Source organism: Lissotriton vulgaris, chromosome 8 (assembly GCF_964263255.1).
Source record: "Lissotriton vulgaris chromosome 8, aLisVul1.2, whole genome shotgun sequence".
In the NCBI taxonomy this organism is placed as follows: domain Eukaryota; kingdom Metazoa; phylum Chordata; class Amphibia; order Caudata; family Salamandridae; genus Lissotriton; species Lissotriton vulgaris.
In genome coordinates, this window is record NC_141696.1 from 1,279,305,653 (window position 1) to 1,279,331,798 (window position 26,146).

Below are 26,146 nucleotides of genomic sequence, written 5' to 3' on the forward strand. Positions count from 1 at the left end.
TCTTTTGTAGGTTTAGCCGTCTTTTTTGGCTCGCCGGCTTTCTTTGGGTCGACGACCTGTTTCGGATCGACCGGAGCTTTTGGTTCGATACGCTTTTTATGCTAGCCTGTTTCTTAGGCTCAATGTTTTTTGTCGACTCGATGTCTTTTTTCGGTTCGATGGGTTTTGTGGTGTGATCCTGTTTGCTGATCCACACTCTTTAGGATCAACGGCCTTCTTTGGGTCGTGTGTTCCTTTTGGATCGACGACCTGCTTTTTGGTTTGAGGCTTTTCATCGACTCGATAACCTTTTTGGGTTGGGCAACCTTCTTTGGTTCGACCACCTTCTTTGGTTCCACGACCTTTGGCTCTACGGCCTTCGGTTCGACAACCTTCTTGGGGAGAAAGTATCATAAATGGTAAAAGTTCATATCAAAAGTGTAAAAAAGTGTTAAAAAACTGGTGTGAATGTATACAAAAGTTGGTAAAACTATCAGTATTTACAAACCAAAAGGACCAATCACATTATCATAAATACATAGATAGTTCGCGCAGATGTGCAAAAATGCAAATTCATGAAGTGCAAGTAAAGTGCAAAGTCAAATAGTTGTCATATAAATACACAGGAATAAGTATTTACATATTTACAGCACGACTGAAATGAAAAAAGGTGTTAATTTTTAAGTACACACATAGGGAACCTAACGTGTGTAAAATAAACAGTCTAGTAGATAACCAAACTATATAATGAGATATGGGCACATGCATCTGAATATCACAAATAGGGAACCTAAATTGCGATATTAATACCCCTGCAGCAGATGTCAATAGGAGATGAAAGAAATATTGAGGATGGAAATTTATTCTAGATAGTGATGCATCTCTTCAATATTATTGAGCCCATTGGGCCAACGGCTATCTAACTCTAAGATGAATCTAGATTCCAACTTCCTCAATAACAACTCTATTGCCGCCTTTTCTTAACAAGGGTACAGAGCCGATTACAAAATAAGAGGCAAGACAAATCTCTTTTATGGATGTGGTCGAAATGCCTGGCGACCGGATAAGTCGGGTCGTTATGGAGTATGGCTCGTAAATGCTATAGTATGCGCATATGTACCTGGAGTTTGGTACTCCCCACGTACCGAAGTCCGCAGGCGCATACCAAAACGTACGCGGCATAATCAGTTTTGCAGGAGTAATTGCCCAATATAGGTTTATCTACAGAACTAAAAGGAGTCGTGTAGTGGGTGGTGGACAAGCCGAATTTGCATGCCCGGCAGCTGGAACATTTGAAAAAACCCCTAGAGGGTTGTAGCCAACTAGCTTTAGTTTTTAATTCAGGCGCAGGAGTGTCTAAGTAGCTACCCATGGTTTTTGCTCTCCTAAAGGTCACTTGAGGAGTAGGAGGTAATACTGAATTGAGAACATGATCACTTAAGACTATTGGCCAATTCTTGTTGAGGATAGCCTTAATCTTTTTTTCTTCCCTACTAAACGTAGTGATCATTCGAGGGCCCGAATCTAGGGACTTACTGGTAGTGGGGTTCTCAATATCAGGATTGTTGTCTGGAAACAGGCTCTCTCTTGTGCGGGATAAGGATTTTTTGTAGGCTTTTTCTAGCACTGCCTCTGAATATCCCCTAGCTTTAAGGCGGGAATTGAGATCCGTTAAACATAGTTCGCAATCAGAGGTGGAGCTGCATATTCTTTTAAGCCTTAACATTTCACCGTAAGGGATGCCTGTGATAGTGTGTCTTGGGTGCATACTGGTAGAATGTAATGTGGCATTTCCAGCTGTTTTTTTCCTGTGTAGAGTGGTATTGACTTTGTTATTTTTTATGTACACTTCTACATCTAGAAATTGGATTTTCTCTTTTTCTACATGTGCAGTAAAATTAAGGTTGAGATTGTTCTGATTGATGTCATCAATAAATTTGATTGCTTCAGCCCTAGTACCCTGCCAGGCTATAAAAATGTCGTCAATATAACGTAGGAAACTGATGACATGATTGTCCATCCAAGCTTTGTGGCGTGTCATGAGGACCTGCTCCTCCCACCAGCCTACGTGTAGACACGCATAGCTGGGAGAGAAGCAGGCCCCCATTGCCACACCCCTAAGCTGCCTAAATATGTCCTTGCCAAAAGAAAAGAAATTGTGATGGAGACACCATTCCATCAATTTAAGTATGACTTTGTTATGTTCGTAGAGTTTGATGGAGCGCTTAGATAAAAAGTGTTTTACAGCCGAAAGTCCTTGCTCATGATTTATACTGGTGTAAAGCGCTTCCACATCAAGAGAGATGAGCCACATGTCTGGATTCCATGCGATATTCTCAATTTTCCTGATAAAATCACTGGTGTCTTACGAAGCTGGGTAATTCCTTGACAAAGTCTTGGAGAAAGAAGTCGATGTATTCTCCCACCTTTTCCCCTACACTTCCAATGGCGGACACAATAGGTCTGCCAGGCACGGGTGTGACGGCTTTGTGAATTTTTGGTATCGGGTACAAAGAGGGCAGTACCGGGTGGTTAATGCACATAAATTTAAATTCTTCAGACGAGATGAGGCCTTCTCACTTCCATTGGCCTAGCATTTTGTGCAGTTTGTTTTTAGCACTTTCGTAGTCTTTATGCGAGCTTCTCGCGTAGCAGCTGGAATCATAGAGTTGTCGTTTGGCCTCCAAAATATAATCTGCTTTAGGCCATATCACCAAATTGCCCCCCTTGTCCGATTTTTTGATGACTATTTCATGGTTCTTGCTTAATTTTTTCATTAATGCATCAAACGCTTTTTTTCTATGTATTTCTTTTTTGGGAAACTTGTTGTTAGATCTTGTATATAGTTTTTTCACATCATTGACAACACAGTCATGGAACACATCCACAGCATCTCTCGGCATCATTGGGATATATTTGGACTTGCTGCGAAATGGACTTAGTCCAGCTCCTGTTTGTTCAATGGATATTCTGCGCAGACGATTTTGTGTTGCTATGTCAGGATCTGTTTCAGATGGATCCACGTCGGCTGCCAACTCATAGGTATCCAAGAAAGTGTGAGTGTCTGCTGCATTTAAGAGGGCGATGCCATCAGTGGTGGTCACAGGATTAGCAATGTTAATTTCATCCGTTGTTTTAGTGGGTTTAGAGGCAAAATGCTTTTTTAACTTTAATTTACGTATAAAGCAAAATAAATCCACTCTAGTCATTGCATAGTTAAAGCTCTGTATAGGTGAGAAGTTTAAACCTAGGGAGAGAAGTTGTTCCTCTGCTTTGTTCAAAACGATGTTGGATAAGTTTACGATAGTGTTATCCACTATCGGCGTTTCCCCCAGGTTTTCTTTTTCTTTTTCTGTGGCTGCCCTCCGGCGTTGCTTCCACTTACGTTTCCTTGCCTTTCGGCGTTGGTTTCGCCTTTGTCTGTTTGTGGATTGGACTGCCATGATCGTAGAGTCTGAAGTCTCTCCTTCACTACAAAATCCATTTCTTGCTGTAAGTTCAATCTCGCAAGTCCTTGTAAGTTTAAATCTGATGTGGAGGAGCTCCTGGATGAAGCGTCGCTACTATAATCACTTTGCAGTGGTGTGGAATCATTACTATTGTCATTGGAAATAGAAGCTGTTGCATTGCCAGAGCTGGTTTGCTGGGTGGGAGCAGGTAAAGCACTCTTGTTAGGACATTCCCCGGATTTTTTGTTGGAATGAGCCTGTCGCTTGGCATTATCGTATTTCCTGGAAAATGTGAAGATGCGGCCTTGGCTATAGTCGTCTGCGTCCCGTGCAAATTTAGAGGCCTTTCGCTCCTTTATCTTTTCTTCGTGTTTCCGAAGACGCTCAGACATTTTCTCAGTGAGTTTCTGGACTTCTTGTTGATCTTGGTGGGCATTGATTTCAAGTTCCAGAGCTTTTATTTGGTCTAGCAGTTTAAGGCGATCACTTGCAGCATATTTAATCAATATACAGACCAAGTTCATCGAAGCCGCCAAGTTGCTCTCCCCCCACTCCAGTAACATGGCCGGGTCCGGTTTGTCAAAGCTGGGCGCTAGTAAGATACGCAACCCACGGGGGACGCGGCCCACCTCTTCATATTTACTAAGCGATTTGTGCTCCCACCATTTGGTGCATTCTGACTTGCAAAGTTTTTCCAATTCTTTAAACAACTGCTGCAAGTTTCTTTGTTGTGTGGTGTTAATATCGCTACGTGATGGTGATCTGTCCAAATGGTTAGCAGCCCTGTTGAACATGGTAGATGCGGCTTCTTCCCGCATTTTGTCGATTTCGTCATTATTCATGATGGCTTTGTGAGTTATAGATTTTAGGCAGATAACGTGTAGTGTCTGTCTCAATGAAATAGCGCTGCTGACTAACTTCGCTGCCGTGTTATGATGTGCATTTAACTCACCGCTCGTGTGAGGCAGAAGCTGCTCCCTGCTTCGCGTCCTCCGATAGATTAAAAAAAAAATATATATATATATATATATATATATATATATTTTTTTAGAGTTAGAAACGTTTTATTGTTGAGTAGTGTCAATACACTTAAAGTTGCTATATAGGTTTTGGGATGGGTTGGGCAACAGGTTAGATGATCACATCAGTAGACACATAAATTATGAGATTTGTTAGTAGTCAATAATGAATAAAGTCGAATGCCTACCTGTACAGATGGTTTTAAAAGTTTTCCTAATCAGGAGGGAATTTTGCAGGATGACAACCTGCTCGACCATTATTAGTATTGCATACATGGAAATGCATGACTGATTGCAGCAGTGCTTATTGGGCCCATGATTATAATTGCTGTGGTTTGAATAACATTGTAATCTACACTAGAATCCCAAGGCAGGAACTTATTCATAGGTTGAACCCTTTCCATGCCATGTACGCAACGGTTACGTCCATGGCTGCAGCGCTGGTGCGCCATGGACGTCCTAGACACCACCACAGAATCACTCTGCTGATTTCCTTAAATTTTTTGGGGCCTCAGGAGGTGGAGAAGAGCTTCCCCAAACACCTAAAGCTTTCTTTTCATATGTAATGAATATAGCGTGCGGACGTCATTACATATGAAACTGAAACGAGCAGATCGGCTTTCTTCAGTATCAGTGCTCGAGGCCCCCCCCCCCCCCCCCCGAGCACTGAATCACATGGGATAGGTACCATAGGGAAGGGGAGAATCTCGCCTAGTGGATCCTCAAGCAGGGATCCACCCACTCGGCACCAGGGAGGGGAGAAGCCCCTAAGGCAAGGGCTTTTGCTACCCAGATAGGAATTTGGGGAAAGTCAGTCTTTCTGCCCACCCCCCGCCCCCAGGTGGCAGATGGGGGCAATAGCTCAAATCTGTCCCAATAGGGAGTAATCCATTTTACTCACCCCTTAAATTAATTATGGTCATGTCTCCTATGTAACATTTTGAATATGTGGTAAGGCTTGCTTGTGGTTCCTTTGAAGATGCTTGCGTGACCATTTGGCATGTACGACATATGTTCAACAAGTATTTACAATGCACCGGTCTCGCCTTTGCAAAAGTTGAGCTATTGGCATCGTAAATGACAACTTTAATTTATGTGTTCATTTTGAAAACAGATAAATAAATGGCATTGTCATTTACAATGCCAATAGCTTAATCTCTCGCAAATGCGAGACCTATTGCATTTGCAATGCAATAGGTCGCGTATTTATGAGAGTTTTTAGCTATTGACATTGCAAATAACAATGCGTTTTATTTAGGTTTCAAAAACGCAAACATAATTAAAATGTCTCTCACACTGCTGTGTCTCCCTAGAACACACAGTCTCTCACACTGGTGGGCAACAGCCCTAATTATACAGCACAGAGCAATCGCTATGAAAATCTGGATTTTTTTTTCGTACTATAGTTTTACTATAATCTTGAAGTTAGACAATGCACCAAGTATTGCAGCTACTATTATTAATAGGAGTTTGAATCTTCGGTAAAAGATGTATGGGGACGGTAGATACATGATTCTTAAGTAAGACAAGAAATTGTGCAATTAAGAGAAATACGAAAGTCGTTTGAGACTTCAGAAAAACGGGGAAGTGTTTAAACTGCTACAAACAAGCGCAAACAACACAATTCAAGACCGCTTTACTGGTAAGACTAAGTGTTTCGTATTAGACAACATTTCTCACATCTATAGTAGAATGCATGTTTGATCCAAGTTTCCAAAAACATTCAGGAATACATTTACACATGCATATGTGTGCATGCAAATAAAAACACAAACAAACACAGAGCCCCCCCCCCCCCTCTTCCGTTGGGCACCAGCACTGAGGGCACGGAGATGTCTGCCCCGGCTGAGGGTGGAGAGGGCCCTCCCAGGGGGTGCCAGCTTCTAAGGCATGCCCCGGGGGCACAGGGCTGTCAGCACTCCGGTGTCGGGCGCTACACTCGGGTGGGGATGTGAGTGCTGCGGGGTGTGGTGAGAGTGGCGGGTAATGGGGGTGTTGCTGTGGGGTGTGGAGGGGCAGTGACAGTGGCGGGTGCTGTAGAGCGCCGGCTGTGAGAGTGGGTGCTGCGCGCTGCACTCTGATGGTGTAAGGGTGCTGCTGGCTATGGGTGGGAGGGAGCTTCCTATTGGGTGTGCAGGAGCTGTGCCAACACTCGAGTGGCGGTGCGAGTGCTGCGGGTGATGGGGGACTTGCTGTGGGGTGGGGTGTGGTGAGAGTGGTGGGAGTGTTGCTGTGGGGTGTGGAGGGGCGGTGACAGCGGCGGGTGTTGTAGGGCGCCGGCTGTGAGAGAGGGTGGTGCCTGCTGCATTCTGTGATGGTGTAAGGGTGCTGGTGGCTGCGGGTGTTGTAGGGCGCCGGCTGTGAGAGAGGATGGTGCCTGCTGTATTCTGTGATGGTGTAAGGGTGCTGCTGGCTATGGGTGGGAGGGGGGTTCTTGTGGGGTGTGCAGGAGACGTGACGTTATGTGTGCTCCTGGACACAAAGGAAGGACACCTCACCTTTGCCGCGAAGGAACCAGACCAAGGCATAGAGCAAACAAGCGCGTATGGGGCCATGTATTTCCTGTGCAGGCTCAGCCATGTGGGTGTGGCGGTGGTAAAGGGGGCGCTGCCTTAAATTTTTTAGCCCTGTCCCTTTCAAACTGGACGCCCCGACTTCCTGCTGGCATAAAAGGTTCTTTATGGGGCCATCTGGACCCATAAAGAAGATAAGAAACCTTTTATGCCAGCAGTCGGGAAAGTCAATCTGAAAAAGACAGGGCTTAAAGAGAAAGAACAACGTCATTAGGACCTCTTCTCCAATGGCTGGCCACCGTTTAGGAGGACAGCCAATGGAGAAGAGGTGTGGGGCTTATCCTCGCTAGTGATGTTCTCTCTCTTATTAGGTCTCCCCAATTCTTATTTGCTAGCAAAAACAAGCAACTAGTCCACACCCGGCTCAATTACATGGACCATGACAGCCTGGAGCCCTAACTTTCACCCAATGAAAATTCACTTGAATTCACCCCCTAAACAAACCTCGCCACAAACACATTGGCAAAAAAACAAAAGTGTCCCGGTACTAACTATCCAGTCTCGAGTGAGTTTCTTTAGAAAGGTTTAAGAACTCCAGCTTGCATCTTGATGGGGACATTATCCTGCTCCATGGCTTCCTTGACTCCACAGTGGGCTTCCCTTAAGAGCACCCTACACGCTGCAGCATGTCTCATGAAACATGAGCATACGTTGATAGAACTCCAATGGCTCCCCTCTCTACCTTCATGACCACCTACATCATCTGCAAGGCTGTTACAGCCAACATCTATCCGTCTGTGTGACATGTTCATCACCTGTGGCCCCCAGTACACTAGCAATTATTATCGGGGAGTAAAGTAGTATCAAAATAAAAGCAACAGGTCCTTAACCAGGATATGAAAGAAGCATCCTATATTCATATGGACATCAATTCTGCTCCAATTTAAGAAAGATGAGAAGACACCCGTTTAAAAAGACACCACAATGCATTAACAGCACGTTCTTTGCTCCCAGAACCCAGCTCTCTCTTCAATCATTTACTGCCAATAAATGTCTAACTGTGTAGCTCGCACCTCAACAATCGCTACGTACACAGAACATACATGCATTACCAAGGTTGTAATCATTGCCATGTTCTGGAAAGGTGATTAGCTTGGTGGACACACTATATTATGGATTTATTTTCCTGTAAAAATATTGTAAAATAGCATGGAGATACTCACCAGGTGTATATTTGAAGTTCGCTTGATGGAACATTGCCTCTGGAGAATTCTTCCAGGCGGTGATGCCGTCCATTATTGGTGGTGAACACTCTCAACAGAAGGGGACAAGTCTAGAAAAACAACCACAAAAAAAAAAATATTCAGCTGAAACAGTTTGTCACTGTAGACATTCAACGAAAAAAAAGTGTGAAGAGCATTTTGTGATATGGTAACATCTGAAAGGATTTAGAAATGCGTGCCCCTGAATTGGGGAACGTCTCCTGGTCGCTGCTCTGTCCCCCGTAGGGGCTGTAATATTACGATCCTTGGTTGTACTGAATAACTCGAAACTTCCTCGTCTCTTTGTTTAATTCAGTTTATTTTTTATTTGATGGTTTTCATAGAGTTGTTATTCACTCCTTTTTAAATCCATTGTTAGTTCAAATGCATGTTAATAAATCATCCAATGCATTTCGGCTGTTACAAGCCTTCATCACGTAACTCCTATCTAGAAATACATGTTTAGTTTGAATACATGATATCTATACACAAGGATACTTGCAATGTTATTGAAAACCATGTTAATCTAGGTGTAGGACAAGAACTAGTTTCATTCAGGTGAAATTGCTTTGTGTCACTAAGCAAAAACAATAATAAAGTAAATTGCAGCCAGATGGGTAAAAAACTAGGTGCTCCATAATTTTATTGAACTGAAGTGTTCTGTTGTGGTTTTCTCAGCAAATTCCATGCAACAAAATACCTGTGTGGCGATTTAACAATGTAATGAAGCGCAATATTACCAATCGAACCTCAAGGGCGTTTTGGTTTTAAGATGTGCTTTTCACAAAACATATGCCAAACTGTTGTCGAAGTCTTATCTTTCTACAATAAACAGATGAGACCTATGGCTTCTGGTGTGACTTTTCCCAATGCACCAAGCAGGCCTACAGCCTAGATCACTGGTGAGTCATAAACAACTTAGGCCTACTGAATTGATTGTAATCGGCATTTACCACCATAAGTGCCTAACTTCTGTCCAACCAAATCTTGTAAAAAGGAATCTCGCCATGTCCTTGGAGCGCAGCTCTGTAGATAAGATGAGGCCAGGTGTAGGTGGTATAAAAAGAGTGTTTTGTATGATGGTCCTCTCGATGCGTCCTTGTTCTTCTTAATGCCATTTGTGCCCAGTTTGCGAGTGCCACTGACGTCAGGGAGCACCTGCCATTAATTCCTAGCCTGCCTCCTAACAGAAACTGAACCGGGCAGCTCCTCTAAGATTACTCCTCGTGGGCCCCTTTACATGGACTTAAATTAAATCAGCTCTCAAGCTCGACTTCACCGTATCTTCGACACAAGATGGAGGCAGGACAGAAGGGCAGGGTGCAGAAGCCAATCACCTCTTCATGTCTAGTCACAGCCTGTCCCATCTGGCTTAAAATCAAGAGAGCTGCTCTTCCTGAACAAAAATCACATTGGGAGGCACAGCACCAATAGGTGAAAAAAGTATTCGCATCGATTGAGGCGGGGGTGAGACCACTAGGGCAGAGACAGTCAGCAGCAGTGCTTAATTTGGGGACAAACACTTATTTTTCCTCAATACGCTTTGACCCTAAGCAAGAGAGAGAAAAACAAACATAAAAGAGCGAAAGAAGGAATAGAAAGATGGGAAAAGAGTGACAAAAGCAGAGCGCTGGGATTAAAAAGACCTTTAAAGTGTGAGTTGTAGAGGAAAGAGATCCCCAACCTGCGATATCGTGGTCGGCAGGCTTCTGAGCAAAACCTTGGGCTGAGGGCCCAAATACTTATTCTTTAACAAATTAAGCACTATGTAGAGCGTGAGTAGATGGCTTTCTTGTAAGTGAAAAGTCCTAGAACCCGCAAGATGGGAGGCTGGTTTTTAGGGTTCTTGCAATAAGCACGGAACAGTGCTCCGTGAAACGCAGATCATCTTACATGGGGTGTGTTTAGGCCGCGCTGTCGTAGAATGGCCCCTGGAGGCGTTCAGATTAAATGTGAGCATGCCTTACAGTGTGGCAGGCACCGCACAAGTGGCTGAGCAGAGAGGCACATCCAGTGCAGCATGGACCGGCGTTGCTGGAACTGGCCTCTCCAGGAGGATGAGGGTTCAACATCCCCTCCGACTCACATCTGGCATTCCTCCTAGTGTCCAAGAGAGGGTGCTCTTGGCAGGGGCCCCCTGGAGCCCCTGCAGTGCAGGCCCCCAATACCCAATCAATCTGAGTTGATGAATATCTGAGTTTGGAAGTTCCTGGAGCCCAGGATGCACAGGGGGTGCCTATCGTCTTGCAGTACGCCACTGACTCTTGGCAGTGATTATCGCCGGATTTATGAGGACTTAGCAGTTGTTCGTATCGAGCTTAATGGCGAATGATCTCCTTTTCTGGCCCATTGATCACTCACTCCACAGTTAGTTAATTTTTGGTAAGAAGATCAAAGTCCGGCCTTGCTGCATCGATGCGCGTCCGCCGCTGGGAGCCAAAGAGCTTAGTTAGCGTGAGCCGGGGCAGGAGCCGCGTGCCCGGCGTCTGCACACCCAGCTTCCTGCCCCATCCCGGCGCCTGCCTTACATCTGGAGAGCAGAGGACGGGTCGGGAGCAGGGGTTAATACGGTGTTAATATTTTTTATTCCACGTCAGTGCTGTGTATTTGGGAGAGCCCGGTCGATGCAGCCTGATCCGGAGCAGGAGGTGGGGGGGGCATCAAAAAGGACCAGGTTTGCCCTCCAGAAGAGCAGATCGATGGAAGCCTACCTTCCTACCGCGGCGGGCGATCCAGATAGAGGAAAGCTGGATCAATACGCACCAACTCTTTAAAACCCCTAGAGACCCAGCGGGAAGGAGAGACAGGAGCAGTGCCGAATACTTCGAAAAGTATAGCGCCCCCTGTCCTTTTCAGAGTGGGGGGGGGGGGACGTGTTTTTTAGGTATGATTGACGGATGACATCACAGGTAGAAAGAACCTAAAAAAAATGACCCAGAATCCGAAAAAGACAGGGCTTAAAGGGAGTGACGCCCCTCTCCTCCAATGGCTGGCCAGCATTTACAAGGCCAGCCAACGGAGAAGAGGGGCAGGTTCAAGCCCCCTACACTAAGAAACATAAAATCTCGGAGCTCTGTCCACTGCTTACGCAGTGCGACGGAGTCCTCGACCTAAAGAGCTATCACTGATTAATTGAAGGCGACAGTATAACGCCCAAGTAAAAGATCCAGTCCTGATGGGCGGTCCCAAGGAGCGACTAAGAAGCCTCATTCTCAATCGGAAGCCAGTGTTTACCATGGACGATGACGCCAGTCAATGAAAAATATGGGCGGGACTTCCACCCCACTTCCAAAAAAATACCCTATTACAGCATGCCTCAGAAAGTGAGCAACGCATGCGCTGCTATGCTAGGCAAGACCTAAAAAGGAGTCTACAGAACACTCAAAATTTATCAAAAAACAAATGCTGCCAGCTACATAAGCAAATGAAATAAAAGCAAGAGGGGAAGTCTTCACAACCATATTCAGGAATGCCAACTTGCTCATACAATCAGCAGACCACAGCCATCAAACCTTTGATCCACAACCTAAAAAAGTCCCGCCCTAAACTACAAACCCACATCCCCCTGTACCTACCTCTCTAGCCAGTAACTCACAGCCACACCTCCAGGCAACACATTGCCTCCTCTAGAACCTCCCTACCAAGCATTACACAATCTCCATAAGACCAATACAACACATGGAAAGACACCGACTAACCACAGACTAGTGCAACAACTTTTCACTTTCAACTGAGATACCAGCTGCTATTACATCACGGTATCTCATAATTCATACACTGACTCTACCCCATTCCCAAACTGTCACATCATTATTCCTTGGCACACAAACCTCAAAACAGCTAGATGCTAAACCACTCACTATTTAACACCCATACTCACCAACACTTGACAAGACAACCCTTAACCCATACATTTGTAACCCCTCCCCCCCCCCCTCACCAAAGGCACCACTCCCCAGACTCAACATGTCAGGTAGGTGAGTATTTACAGGAAACCCCTTGTATACACTTGCCCAGACTCATTCACACCCAAACAAAACAAACCATCACATAATCCAATGCCCCTCGAGGTAACTCGCAACGTGATACTACCCAGAGTACATAGTATCACACACTACTCCAGAAGAAAACTTGGGATCCTCCCACAAGATATCTAAACTAAACTCACACTTCGCCCATCCACCAGTGCTCCATACACACACACAAACCGAACCTGTAAAGAGGCCCCCACCCACCCAACTGAAACCGCTAAATTACACAATGCACAGAGCCTGGCAGCTCAACCCACTCCAAACAAACTGACAACAATACACACAAACCAACAGAGCACTTCCGAATATCCCACCACACATGCAACCCAACACACACCAAACATACTAAATTTTCTGCCTTCCACTCACACTGTACTGACAACTCACACTCCATTCACTCACTAACGCCCCTGCATCCCTCCTTACTACTCACAGTTCTATATGAAATAGACATGACAAACAAGCCAAAAGACGTAGGCATCTCAAACAACCGCATCTCAGACGCACTATCTGGCAGCATACTTATCACTAACTGAAAGAAACCCTCAATCCTAGAATGGAGTAAATGGACAACCCTGGGCCACTAAAAGAATAACAAAAGACCAATATGGACCAACAGGCTTTCACAAGATGAAATAGACTCACTGCTCAAGTCCTATGCCCCCGGCAGCCCATATAACCATTTCAACAAAAAGCACAGGAACTGTCAATATGAGAAGCCGCCAAACCACATTATCATACAAACAGACCAAAGAAATTCAATCACCAGAAACCAACCTCAAATGTATGCTCCATAACTGTCGATCTGAAGTCAAATGCAACTCAAATAGCTGAACAAATTACACGCGAGATCGATATTGCATTTCTTACAGAAACCTGGTAACCGGCCTTGTAGCAACCTGGATACATCTTTAGTGCCCCCCTCACCTCCCCACAAAAAGTACACCATTTAGTGCATTTACTAAGCCGTCTGGGAGGGGCCCATGTGGACAACTTTCAAATGTTCTTCCTTTGAATGCTTAGGAGTGAACTTCATCTCACTGGGCCCAAAACCAACAAAATTAGTTATCATCTGCCACCCTCCCCAGGAGATCAACAATTCTTCTCAGACCATCTAATAGACTTCATAATCTCTTATCGATCACTACAATATACCTAGGGGATTTCAATATTCACCAACACTACAAGCACAACTGAAGCACTTTCTGGAAAGCAATGACCTCTAAATCCTGATAAATCACGATCCTAGTCATTGTTAACCCACAACATAACCATTGTCAATAACAACTTTTTATACCTCGACTCCATCTAACTAACAGACCACCGCTACATGCTCTTCCACATAAAATGGAATTGCCCCCCCACCCCCAAAAGAAGCAATGGTACGGTCAATTAACTTCCGAGATGGGTGAGAAACACTAAACAAATATACAAGGACGATTTAGCAAAGAGGCTGAGCTCCCATCTACAAACCCTCAACGAAAAACTATCTGCAGGCCACCATAACGTCGAGCTATAATGAAAAAGTCCTCTACATTAGACCCGGTAGACCGTAAAATACTAATACCACTAAAACTATGCATTAGCATTGGTGACAGTCGTGAACTGGTTCTCAGTGTACCTAAACAAAAGGCTGCAGATATTCAAACTCGAAGATTCACGTTCCACTCCAATGCTCTTACTCAAAGGAGTTCTCCAAGGATTAATACTCTCAGCCTTCTCTCTTTACCTATTCATGGAACCTTTAACAATGATGCTGAAATGTGTCAACCTTTCAAACCACCTATACGTCGTTGATAGCCAGCATTACGTCAGAATCACATCACTAAATGAAGTCCTCTGCCTGACTAATACACTAAATGAGGTACTAGGTTGGCTATTTATCAACCACTTAAAGTTCAACCCACAGAAAATAGAATTGCTTCTAATCTACCCACAAGAACAATCACCATTAAAATTCAAGAGATCTCACACCTAGAGGCCATAAACTGCAGCCCTACAACCATGGATAGTATTAAAATCACTTCGGATTGTGCTAGAAAAAAAACCTGCTTGTCACTGCACATAAACTCCACGGTAAGGAATGCACAATACAACTGTGAACGCCTAAAAAATATCAAACCCATTATCCCAGAGAAAAATCGCTAAAATTTCGTGCAAACCCAGGTGATATCCAGGTTGGGTGCTTGTTACCGGTCCAGGGAGGACCTTACCTGGCAGATTGGGCTGGATTGTTCCCACAGATTTGCATGACTAGTTCCAAACTGAGGTGGCATGGTGAGCAAAGGAACAATGGATTAAACCCAACCGCTTGACTGGGGGTGAGTGCTTGAAAAGTTCCAGCACTCTGTCCATCATCTTGGCATGTTTGCTATGTTAGCCAAAGAGGCCACAGTGGAGTGGTGTGGCTCACTGGTTTAGAGGCCGCAGACCCGTAAGCAGAGGACGACCCGGGACCAGGGTTCGATTCCAGACGCGGCAGGGTCGTGGACCAGGGTCAGCGGGCTCGATAATTCTCGCCTCGGTGCCTACTCCAGTCAGGGACCACACTCGGCAACTCTGGGCATTAGCTTGCCTCATCTTCACAAAGGCCCCCCCAGACCGCCGGGGATGCTTGGTCGCACCTTAGAGATACCCATTAAGGACCATCTCTCAGGGTGAGCCAGGACGGGTTCCCCAGCGGTCGAAGCACGGAGATACTCCTCCGGGAGTCGATTCTAGCGCTATATAAAAAACCCACGGCTAAAAGGTATGCCAGGACGTGGGTCCCTTGCTCGCTGTGCCACTGGATTCAAGCTAGCCTGCCTGTTATGGGGTGATACTCCGAAAACAGTCCCAGGATGCTTGTTTTCAGACCTGGGATGACTTGGCCTGGCAGTTCGGGCTGCAATGTTCCCACGAGGAGCAGGGGCAAGACTGATTTGCAAATGACCGGGTCCAAACTGGGATGGCAAAGTGGGAAAAACAATGGATTTAAACAAGATCTCGACCAGGTACGAATGGTTGAAAAGTTTCAGCACTCTTACCACCATCTTCTTGTGTTTACTACACTACAATGGGAGCCACCCAGATTCAAGAAAGAAAGCACATACGCACAAGCATTCATGGGAAATGCAGCCAGAATCTGGAACTCACTTCCACCAGAAATACGATCAAACCAGCCAGGCAATAGTACACTTCAAAAGAACTGTTGAATATCACTGATGCTTTTAAGACACCTTGGCACAAAAGAGAAATTAAAAGGAAGACCAGGTTACACTAAGCACCCTCTTTGAAATTCAAAATCAAGGAACAAGGATTTCCTTTTTGTTTCCAAATGCAAAAATAATATTATAGTTCTTTTTCACCAATTTCAACAGTCAGTTCATAAGTAGAAGGGAAGCTTCAAAGCATGGATCCAAAACCGTGTGTAGTTCTTTCAAGATCTTTATTTTAAACACATTAAAACGTTTTTTCCAGCTTGGCTCTGCCGACACGTGTTTCGCCCTCTAGGGGCTTTTTCAAGGCAATCTAGATGAAGATGCACAGGTCTTATTTTCAAACGGTTCTTGTTAATTGGGTGTAGCAGGTACGATGTAGTTGTAATAGGAATCCTATTAGTTCAGATGCTGACAGTTAAGGTGATGCTGATGTAAGTTCCAGTTTGATTGTCAAAAGAGTCGCGTAAATCACTTTGTGGAGATCATTTCTTTGTGTCCATGTAGTTAGGAATCCCGTAGACCATGATAAGTCTTGTCAGTTGAGAATGCGTGTTGCCGATCTCCACTGCTGGGCGCTTAGCAGTGGAGATCGGCAACACGCATTCTCAACTGACAAGAATTATCATGGTCTACGGGATTCCTAACTACATGGACACAAAGAAATGATCCCCACAAAGTGATTTACGCGACTCTTTTGACAATCAAACTGGAACTTACATCAGCATCACCTTAACTGTCAGCATCTGAACTAATAGGATTCCTATTACAACTACATCGTACCTGCTACACCCAATTAACAAGAACCGTTTGAAAATAAGACCTGTGCATCTTCATCTAGATTGCCTTGAAAAAGCCCCTAGAGGGCGAAACACGTGTCGGCAGAGCCAAGCTGGAAAAAACGTTTTAATGTGTTTAAAATAAAGATCTTGAAAGAACTACACACGGTTTTGGATCCATGCTTTGAAGCTTCCCTACTACTTATGAACTGACTGTTGAAATTGGTGAAAAAGAACTATAATATTATTTTTGCATTTGGAAACAAAAAGGAAATCCTTGTTCCTTGATTTTGAATTTCAAAGAGGGTGCTTAGTGTAACCTGGTCTTCCTTTTAGTATTGATACGAGCATTAAGTTGCTCTGTGTAACACCCCGGGTGGTGGGTGTCTCACCAGGTTCTTAGTGCACCTCTTTCCTTGACATCTTACACACGACTTGCCCAGAGGAAATAGTCTTAGACAGAAGGTGCGGACGTTTTCTCCCTCGGAGAAACGCTACCACCAACATTATTGTGTTACAAAAGAGAAATTACTAACTTTCGTGCACAGACTATAGTGGAAACCTCTTCAAACTCCTGCCTAGCTGTTAAAACTTCATTGAAAGGCAGACAGCTAAACACACTACTTTTAAATTAGTCAGAATCCTGTGGGAGCAAGAGCTCCGAGGGGCTTCCAGCAACATGAGAAACATTTTGCTGCTAGCCATTACAGGAATCAGGGCCTTTGCTACCTGTCCTTTAAGTATGGTATGGTTATCAGTAGTGCATGGCGGGGGCGCAAGTCATAGTTGGCTCTGCCTACTGTACAACTGGTAATTTGTGTTATTTGTGTGTGTTCAAAACTTTAATTTTGTCACTAACATTAACATAACTACACCGTTATTTTATATAGCTCTTTTTTATTGAACATACATTGGTTTCAATAAACAATACAGAGGTATCAATCAAATTATACATTGTAGAGAGGCATAGGAGGAGAATTATCATATCGCATTGTATAAGAGGGGAATGCTACAGGGCTAGGGAGTCATCTTGTACAGCACAGCGGGCGGCACACAATTCGACACTGTATGCATTCCAGGGACTCAATATGCGGGACCACTTTTTGAGGCATCCGCTGGCCGAGTACACAGTTTTCTCTCTATACATAAACAAATCGAGGTCTCTTTCCCAAGCTTCAAGTGTGGGCAATTGGGCTGCACCCCATAATTGTGCAATATTTATTTAGGTAATCATGAACCCTAGTGTAGCCCACAGAATCTGACGAGTGTCCAGGTCCGTGGGTTGCCATATATTCAAGAGGCACCTACGCACTTCTGGACAAAGATGGACATGCAGCACATCGTTGATTGTGTTGTGAACTTTTCCCCAGTATGAGCCGATATGTTTGCACTCCCAGATAGTATGCATGAATGTCCCTATATGGCCACATTGCTGCTTACATTCTCCATTATCAGATCTTGCCATTAGTACCAAACTGGGCCCAGTGATCTATATTATATGAAGAATTTTAAGCTGCACCAACCTAAGGCGAACCGGAATGGCAACCACTCTGGGGGAGGACACTGCCTCTTGCCAGTCCTTGTTGTCTTGCTCAACCCCATTTTGCCTCCATTTCTCCCGCAATGATTGGAGGGATCCGCCACTTTATTAATTAGTTTCTTGTATATTAGGGAGATCGTTTTTTCGGGTAGATGACTATCTAAAATTCTGTCCTCTAAAGGTGAGGCTTTGGGAGGTGAGCTCCCCTTAGGTAATTGAGACTGGAGTGAATGCAAGATCTATGTATATCTGAAATATTCTGTGCTTGCCAGCTCGTATTCAGTCTGCAGTGTGTGGAAGGATTTGACCCCTCCCTCTCCACAAATGTCTTTAATATGGGAAATGCTGATAAGGTCCCACCTATCAAACCCCTTTGACTTCCATAGGTTGCCCGGCTTCCCAGAATCCCAAAGCAGGGTAGCCAAAGTCAACTTCTGTCCCCGTCCCAAACTTCTGCCCCCATAGTATGGATGTGAAGGTGTAGAGGCGCTGGGGAATGGCTGTACTGGGCTCTGGGACCAACGAGAGCTAGAGGGCCGACAGGAGCCGCCCCCCACCGGGATTGGATATTTGTCATTGAGCCCCCCACCGCGCAGGGAAATGCAGGTTTGGAACATCGAGGCAAACACATAGCTGCAGTCAGATCAATCTGGATCAATGCATTACAACAACAAACATTCTGCTGGCAAGCTCAACACGCTTATGGAGGCATAAGGTATTTATTTCACCCCACCCGCCTGCTCACATTTAGACTACCTCCTTTGTACAAAATGGCTGGGGCCATAAAACTGCGCACATTCGTAAACTACCTCCTTGAGCAACATGGCCGGGGCCATAAAACTGTAGAAATAAATCCTCGCTGGTACCTTTGATGTCCACGAGGCTCCACAGCTTTAACTCCCCCACTTTTCCCTCCCAGCAAGCTATGAGCAGTGCCTGCTCGAATAGAAAGTGAAATGGTCCTGCTATGAGCCCAAAGTAACAACAACAGACAAAGGACCAATATTTCTATCTCCCCTATCGGTTCGGCCATCTTAGTTTGTCTAACTTTGGGAGACCATCATGGACTAGTCATTTCTACCTCCGACCTAAAGACCCAAGGCCTCTTAGACTCTCAGACTACTTTTACCGGCTGCACAGCTTGGCGTTTTCACGTCGGAGTTAGATAGTCTGCTTTTCCACAGTGATATTTATTAATATATTCCTAATTGTATCCAGCACATTTCACTTTTTCTGCACCTATTGCTACCCGTATATTATTGCCTCTTACAGTGGCATTATATTCTATATTCCCAATTGTATCTTGCACGTCCCACTTTATCGTCACCGGTAATGCACCGTTTGCTACCTCATATATTTTTCTTTTGTTGCTCGCTAACGCCAAAGCTAACGTTTAATCTGTGTGTGCAATTGTATTCTGTCACTGACTCCTGTACCCTACATAGTTTTGACTACTTACTATTGTCACCTTCGATTTAGATATTATTTATGGTCTGCACAGTTATTTTGTTCAAGTATTTGGTCAGTTTTATATTTCATATATTATACCCCATATATTTTTCGTTGCTGCACACTAATGCCACTTGTTGTTTCATATAATTTGTGTGTGCAATTGTGTCACGGACTCCTGTACCTTACATATTTTTGACTACTCACTATGAAATGAAATGAAATTTGATTTGTAGAGCGCATGGCTGCCCGAGAGCGTCCCAGCGCTTGCTTAGGGAACCCGTCCTGGTATTCCCCTGCGAGATAACCCATTACAGGGCATCCCCAAGGTGAAAGCCAGGCATCCCGCTGCGAGGGGCCGTTGTGGAGATTAAGCAAGCTATTGCCCAGAGTTACAGAGTGGGACTCCATGATTGGAATAGGCACCGAGGCGAGAATTGTCAGGTCCGGGGAAATTTGAGCCCAAGACCCGCCGAGGCGGGGAATTGAACCCTGGTCCGGGCCAGACCTCTGCATCCGGGTCTGCCGCTCCAACCACTTGAGCCACACTTCTCCTATTGTCACCTTCGATTAGATATTTTGATGGTTTGCACAGTTATTTTATTCCAGTTTTTTGTCAGTATTATATTTCTACTTGTTCGCCACTTGTTTATAACCTACATCGAATTCACTCCTATTCCTAAAATGTACTGACGAATATCCCACATAGACTTGTCACTGATGTAACCTGCACTTACATTGTTCCTTCCCGTATACACTGATTACTACCTCATATTTACTAGCTGCTCGCAGTATTCTGCTCCCTTATATCTTTATTGTGCACCCTACACTTGTGCAACTCGCACCCATATCAAGTGTTAGTCCTGTATGCACCGATTACTACCTCAAATACCTTGGCAACTCAATAGTGTCACTTCCCATTATCTCACTATTATTGTCTGCATCTGTACTCTGCGTATAGCATTATTGTGCACTCACTAGTGTCACTTTAGGCCCACGCAACTGTTGAGGACAGTGCACCCTCCCTACTACACCTACCTAGACTGTCCTCCCATCATGGAACCCGTCGGCAAGCACACATATAGAATCAACTACCCACCCTCACTCACTAAAAAAGCCGCTAAACGCTTTAAACACAACTTCCTGAGGTCCCACCCTGAAACTCCCTGTGCAGACACCTACTTCTCACCAGTCAATGGTTCACTGAACATTGATATCATCTTCCACACCACACGCAGAGCCCAATGGAGAAAAGCGTTCTTCACCTTACTCACAGTCTCCACCTCCAGGAATTTCACGCATGGCCTAAAACTCTCCATCACACCATCCCAACTCTTCCCGGGCAGAACCACCATCACTATATACAATAACGGGATTATCCTAATTCAATCCACAGACAAGAACCTGGAACTACTAGACAACCTGTTCCCCACGTTCAAACAACACCTAGCCATTCATCGGACCCCCACTCATAGCACCCTCAGGCCTATCACCCTTGAAATCACAGCCCCCAATCACAACCCTTCTAACCTAGCTCAACCCCAAAACGACACGCACCTTTCCTCCACCCCCGGCACCTTAGACATTCACCCACCTAATGTAGCTACCTCGCACTACACATTTACAGACATAGATCCCTCACCCACACATTCCAGCGGTACCCCCTCCCCCCCCCAACCTCACCTTGTCATCCTCTCATACCACACCCATTCCTGTCACCCCTGACACCACAGCCTCAAACCACATTCATTCTAACCTAGCCCAGCCCCAAAACGACATGCACCTCTCCTTTACTCCCGACACCCTAGTCATTCACCCACCTACCGTAGCTACCCCACTCCCGTCGAGCACAGACATAGATCACTCCCCCTCTTACACCAACCACCTCACCCCTTCCCCTCACACACCAGCCCTCATCCCCTTACCTCTCACCCCTGATACCACAGCTCCCACCCAAAACGACATGCACCACTCCTTTACTCCCGGCACCTTCGTCTTTCACCCACCTACCGTAGCTACCCCACACCCCTCAAGCACAGACATAGATCTCTCTCCCTCTTACACCAACCACCTCACCCCTTCCCCCTACACACCAGCCCTCATCCCCGTTCCTCTCACCCCTGATACCACAGCTCCCACCCGCAACCCGCCTAACCTAGATCAACATCAGACCGACATACACAAAGGCAAACCCCACCCTTTATCCCCCCCATTCTCAGCCCCCACTTCCACCCATTAACTAATCAAACAGGACACACCACCTCCATCAACTCAACTCCACCCCCTCAAAAAAGAACCATCTACAATCCCACTCCCCCCCCCCAGTCTCACCCCCCACTACCCAACCTCCACCCCCCTCACCACTAATAAACGCCCATCCTCCACCCTGCACTCTACGCCTACCACCAATACTCTCATCCACAACACCAACCTCCCCCCTATGTCATCCACGCCCGACCCTCCCATCCCCTCCCCCAACACATTTCCCACACTGGACCACTTTACGGCCTCCCTCCTCCAGCTCAAAGAAGACATGCACATCATCAAACAACAACTACTCTGTCTATCACGCTCCAGTCACCCCTCACCCAACACCCTCCACCAGATCAAACAAGACATTCACATCATCAAACAATTACTCAGCACACACCCCAGACACCACACACGCGCCTCCACCATCACCTCCCCTCCCAACTGGTCCTCCACCCGGGCGGCGAACTCTCGCACTCGACTCCCACCGCACTGGACCTCAATCCCTGTTCACAACCGTGAAAACCGCCCCCATCGCTCCTGCAACCCTCTCACGGACCTCGACACAATCACCCTCCTCCGCTCCTACGACTCAGCTCCCCATAGCAACACACCCGACACTCTCGCTGCCATTCCTACGATTCACTCCAATCCCCTTAGACCCCCCACACTGAACAACAGAATCGCTATCCATAGTAACCTGAGTAAAGTCCCCCTCGCTCTAGAACCCCCTTCCACCCTCGACACACCCCGTCTCAAATGCACTCTCCTCAACTGCAGATCAGCCGCTAGACACTCCTCCGCTATCGCCGATCTCATCCTAAAATTGGATCTTGACTTAATCATCATGACTGAAACATGGCTAACAGAATCTTCTACACCTATAATGGACATTCTGGTTCCCCCCAACTACCACATCACTAGACTTGACAGGTCTGGCGATAAAAAAGGTGACGGAATCGCATGTATATACAGGAGCAACCTCTCTGTCTTGAAAGTAACTTCCCCTTCCCTACCCTCCCCAACCTCCTGTGAATACATCTGCCTCGATATTATCAGCGAAGGCAAACCGATCTGCACTCTTTACGGCGTTTACCACCCACCCGGCGACAGCCTTACCTTCTCCCAACAAATCATGGATATGATCTCAACCAACTCCGGGCGACAACTCACACAAATATACCTTGGTGACTTCAACCTCCACTGGAACGATCATAATGATGCGGTGGTAAAAAGTCTGAAGAATTTCCTTAACGCCCTTGACCTCACTCAAATTTGCAACAGTCCAACACACGAGAAAGGCTCTATCCTCGACCTTATCATCTCCAAAGAGGCCTCTATCCAACTCGAATCTATCCAACCCTGTGACTGGTCGGATCATAATATTATCACATTCTTCATCAATGAAAAAGTTAAATTTAACCCTGTTCAATCCGCCAGACCCAAAGTCTGGAAACGAGACATGAAAAAACTTAACTCAAACTCTCTGCCCCCCAACAGCTGCAACTTACTACTTCCTCCTGCTGGCGTTAAGGACGTCCAATCCTTGACTGATCATTACCTTAACACTATGACCTCAATAATTAATGAAGTCGCACCCTTGCAGCTAAAAAAAAGCCTCCGCAAAAATCTCCAATCCCTGGTACGACGGGAGTCTCAATGATGATAGACGCGCCATGCGATTGGCAGAGCGCACCTGGAGATCAGCTCCCTCTGCACTGAACCTAAAAACCCTGAAGAAAAAGAGAAGTGCCTACTTCAGGAAAATAAAACGATCAAAATCAGACTTCTTCAGCCGTCAGCTCGACCAAGCCAAAAATCGTCCGAGAAAGCTGTTTGAGCTTATCCGAACACAATCCAAAGAACAACCCCAACCTCTCAACACTATGTGCGAAGCTCCCTCCTGCGAAGACTTCGCCTCTTTCTTTAACCAAAAAACTGACAACATAAAGAATGATCTCCTCATGGACGCAAGCCTCTATCCCAAACCCCACTGCATAGCACCCACTAAACCAAAAAACAATGCCACCTGGTCAACTTTTGTCACCTACACGGAAGAAGAAATTGGCAGACTGCTCAGCACTCTGAAACCATCCAATCACCTCACGGACCCCCTTCATGCTAACGCTGTCAAAGTCCTTACCCCGTCGCTACTTCCACTCTGGACTAAAATCATTAACAGCTCACTTCAACAAGGGACCATTCCCGACTCCCTCAAAGTTGGACAAGTCACACCTTTGCTAAAGAAACCTACAGCCGACCCCTCTGACCTAAACAACTACCGTCCCATTACCAACATTCCGACCCTTGCCAAACTGCTGGAAAAATGCGCACAAATACAATTGACTAAACACATTACTCAGTTTGATCTCCTCAACTCTCACCAATCAGGCTTCCGAGCAAATCACAGTACTGAAACTGCTATGACTCACATAATCGACGACGCCCTCCAAATCCTAGATCATAACGATACCTGCCTCCTCATCCTCCTTGATCTCTCCTCCGCATTTGACACCGTCAAACATGAGAATTTACTCGAGCTATTAAACACAAGAATGGGCCTATCTGGAACTGTGCTCAAATGGTTCACGTCCTTTCTGCATAACAGGTCGCAGAAATTCAAGAGCAACAACTTGATGTCCGCGCCAAGACCTGTATCGCTAGGCGTACCACAAGGATCCTCCCTATCCCCAACTTTGTTCAACCTAGTTATGGAACCTCTCACCACCTTGCTGCAAGAATCCAATGTTCACTTCCACATGTATGCTGATGACACCCAACTTTATCTCAAACTACAATCGCCCAAAGACATCACGCTCTTGAACTCAACAATCAGAAGCACCCAATCCTGGCTGGCCGCTAATCATCTCAAACTCAATGCCCTTAAAACAGAGTTCCTTCTGATCTCACCTCCTGCGAAGATCACTACCGCACAAATGTGGCTTAAACACCTAACGGCACTCAATGTTCAACCCACCATCGTGGACTCCGCGAAATCTTTGGGCATAACACTTGACACCAATCTCAGCATGCAGGAACACATCAACAAAGCAACTAGGGGAGCGAACTACCAAATCAACACCCTTAGGAAACTTAAACCTTTCCTTCCAGCCAAAGACTTCCAAACTGCGGTACAATCACTAGTCATAACTCGAATAGAATACGGCAGCACCGCCCTCTGCGGTCTCCCCCTAGCTACTACGGCACCCATAAGAGCCTCTTTAAACGCCGCAGCGAGACTTATCACTGGAACAAAAAAACACTCACACATTTCCCCTGACTTCAAATCCCTGAACTGGCTGCCGTTTGAAGCCAGAATACACCTGAAAATCGCTTGTTTGACGCACAAGGCTGTCCACCTGAGCTCACCTAGATACCTCGCTCAGAAGCTGACGATCTCTGGAGGCTCCAGAAACACTAGAGGCACAAACAATCTTTTGCTAAAGCCCAAAAGATTCCGCAAGGAAAAAACCTATAAACGCTCTCTCAGGAATGGCTCCCAGGATTTGGAACTCACTCCCCCCTGAAACCAGGCTCATCCCCTCTACCATACTTTTCAAGAAAGAAGTAAAGGCGATCCTCATGGCTAAATACACTTGAACCACTACTGGGGATCAACTTCAAAGACTCGATACTCATCTGTACTACTTGTTCGAACCCTTTGCATTTTTATTTGACTTTGAAATTGACTTACTTGATTGTTTATGATATCACTTCACTGTACTTTTAACACGATTGATGTATCTGTGTATATTTGCTCCCCTCCTCTGTAAAGCGCTCTGATATCTGCGAAGATCTTGTTCGCGCTATATAAAACTTTCAAAATAAATAAATAAATAATAGTGGTGTTGTGCCAAAAGTTGGCGGCATGGTTGGTGGGGCCTGTCAAGGTGTTCCTTTTGGGATGTGAATATAGTGCCCTGTTATAGTTGCCTCCGGGAAATAGCCATCTATCCATGGCATAGCCAGGGTCATCAATACAGCTGTACATTCCATGATTGATGGCCGCTAAATGTGTAGCCCAGTAGTATTTTTTAATGTCTGGGAGGCTAATGCCCTCGTCGTACCAAGTGAGTGTCAGCTTATAAAGGGCGATGCGAGCTTTGCCATCCCACAACAAGTCCCTCTGGAGACCTTTAATTTCTTTAAAATAGTGGGTCGGTACAGGGTCGAATGTGTTCTGCAATACATAATGGAACCCAGGTTGTCCACCCAAACTCATTACTACAGACCCTCCAGGATTTCGCGATTTGCCGCGAAATCTGCACTTTTGTAGAAATCGAGGCATTTTTACAAAAGCCGCTATATCCTGGGGGTCTGAAAGGTGTTCTTTGCCACGAGAGAACCCAACGAACAGAAGGACATTCCCCTTTGTTGTCTCTGTAAGAGTTCTACGTACAGCAGTAGACACTTCGTCGTGAGCTGCACGAAAATGTGGACAATTGTTTTCGATGTTTAAAAAAAAATGAGAAGCCAGTACTATATAATAAAAATTAGTTTCCCAGTCAGTCCAGCCATGAGCTTCTTTTCTAAGCTTTAATGACGCAACGGAGGAGGCGCCTCTTCTTCGGGCAGAGATCACCAGGTGGCGCGCGCAGACGGTAGAGAGAACACAGGAGTCAGGTTACACGTGCTGCCTTCTCAGGACATGGTGTGCGCGGGCTGAACGCCAACCTGT

The 26,146-nt window shown here is 45.6% G+C and overlaps 1 protein-coding gene across 1 annotated transcript in view; it reads right to left on the reverse strand.

The window, feature by feature from the left end:
* Positions 1–26,146, reverse strand: part of SAP18 (Sin3A associated protein 18) — a 49,304-nt gene that overhangs the window by 20,588 nt on the left and 2,570 nt on the right. Inside the window, exon 2 of the mRNA XM_086935204.1 lies at positions 8,184–8,293. Within this exon, the coding sequence (XP_086791330.1) occupies positions 8,184–8,293 (110 nt within the window). The remainder of the gene's footprint in view (positions 1–8,183; positions 8,294–26,146) is intronic.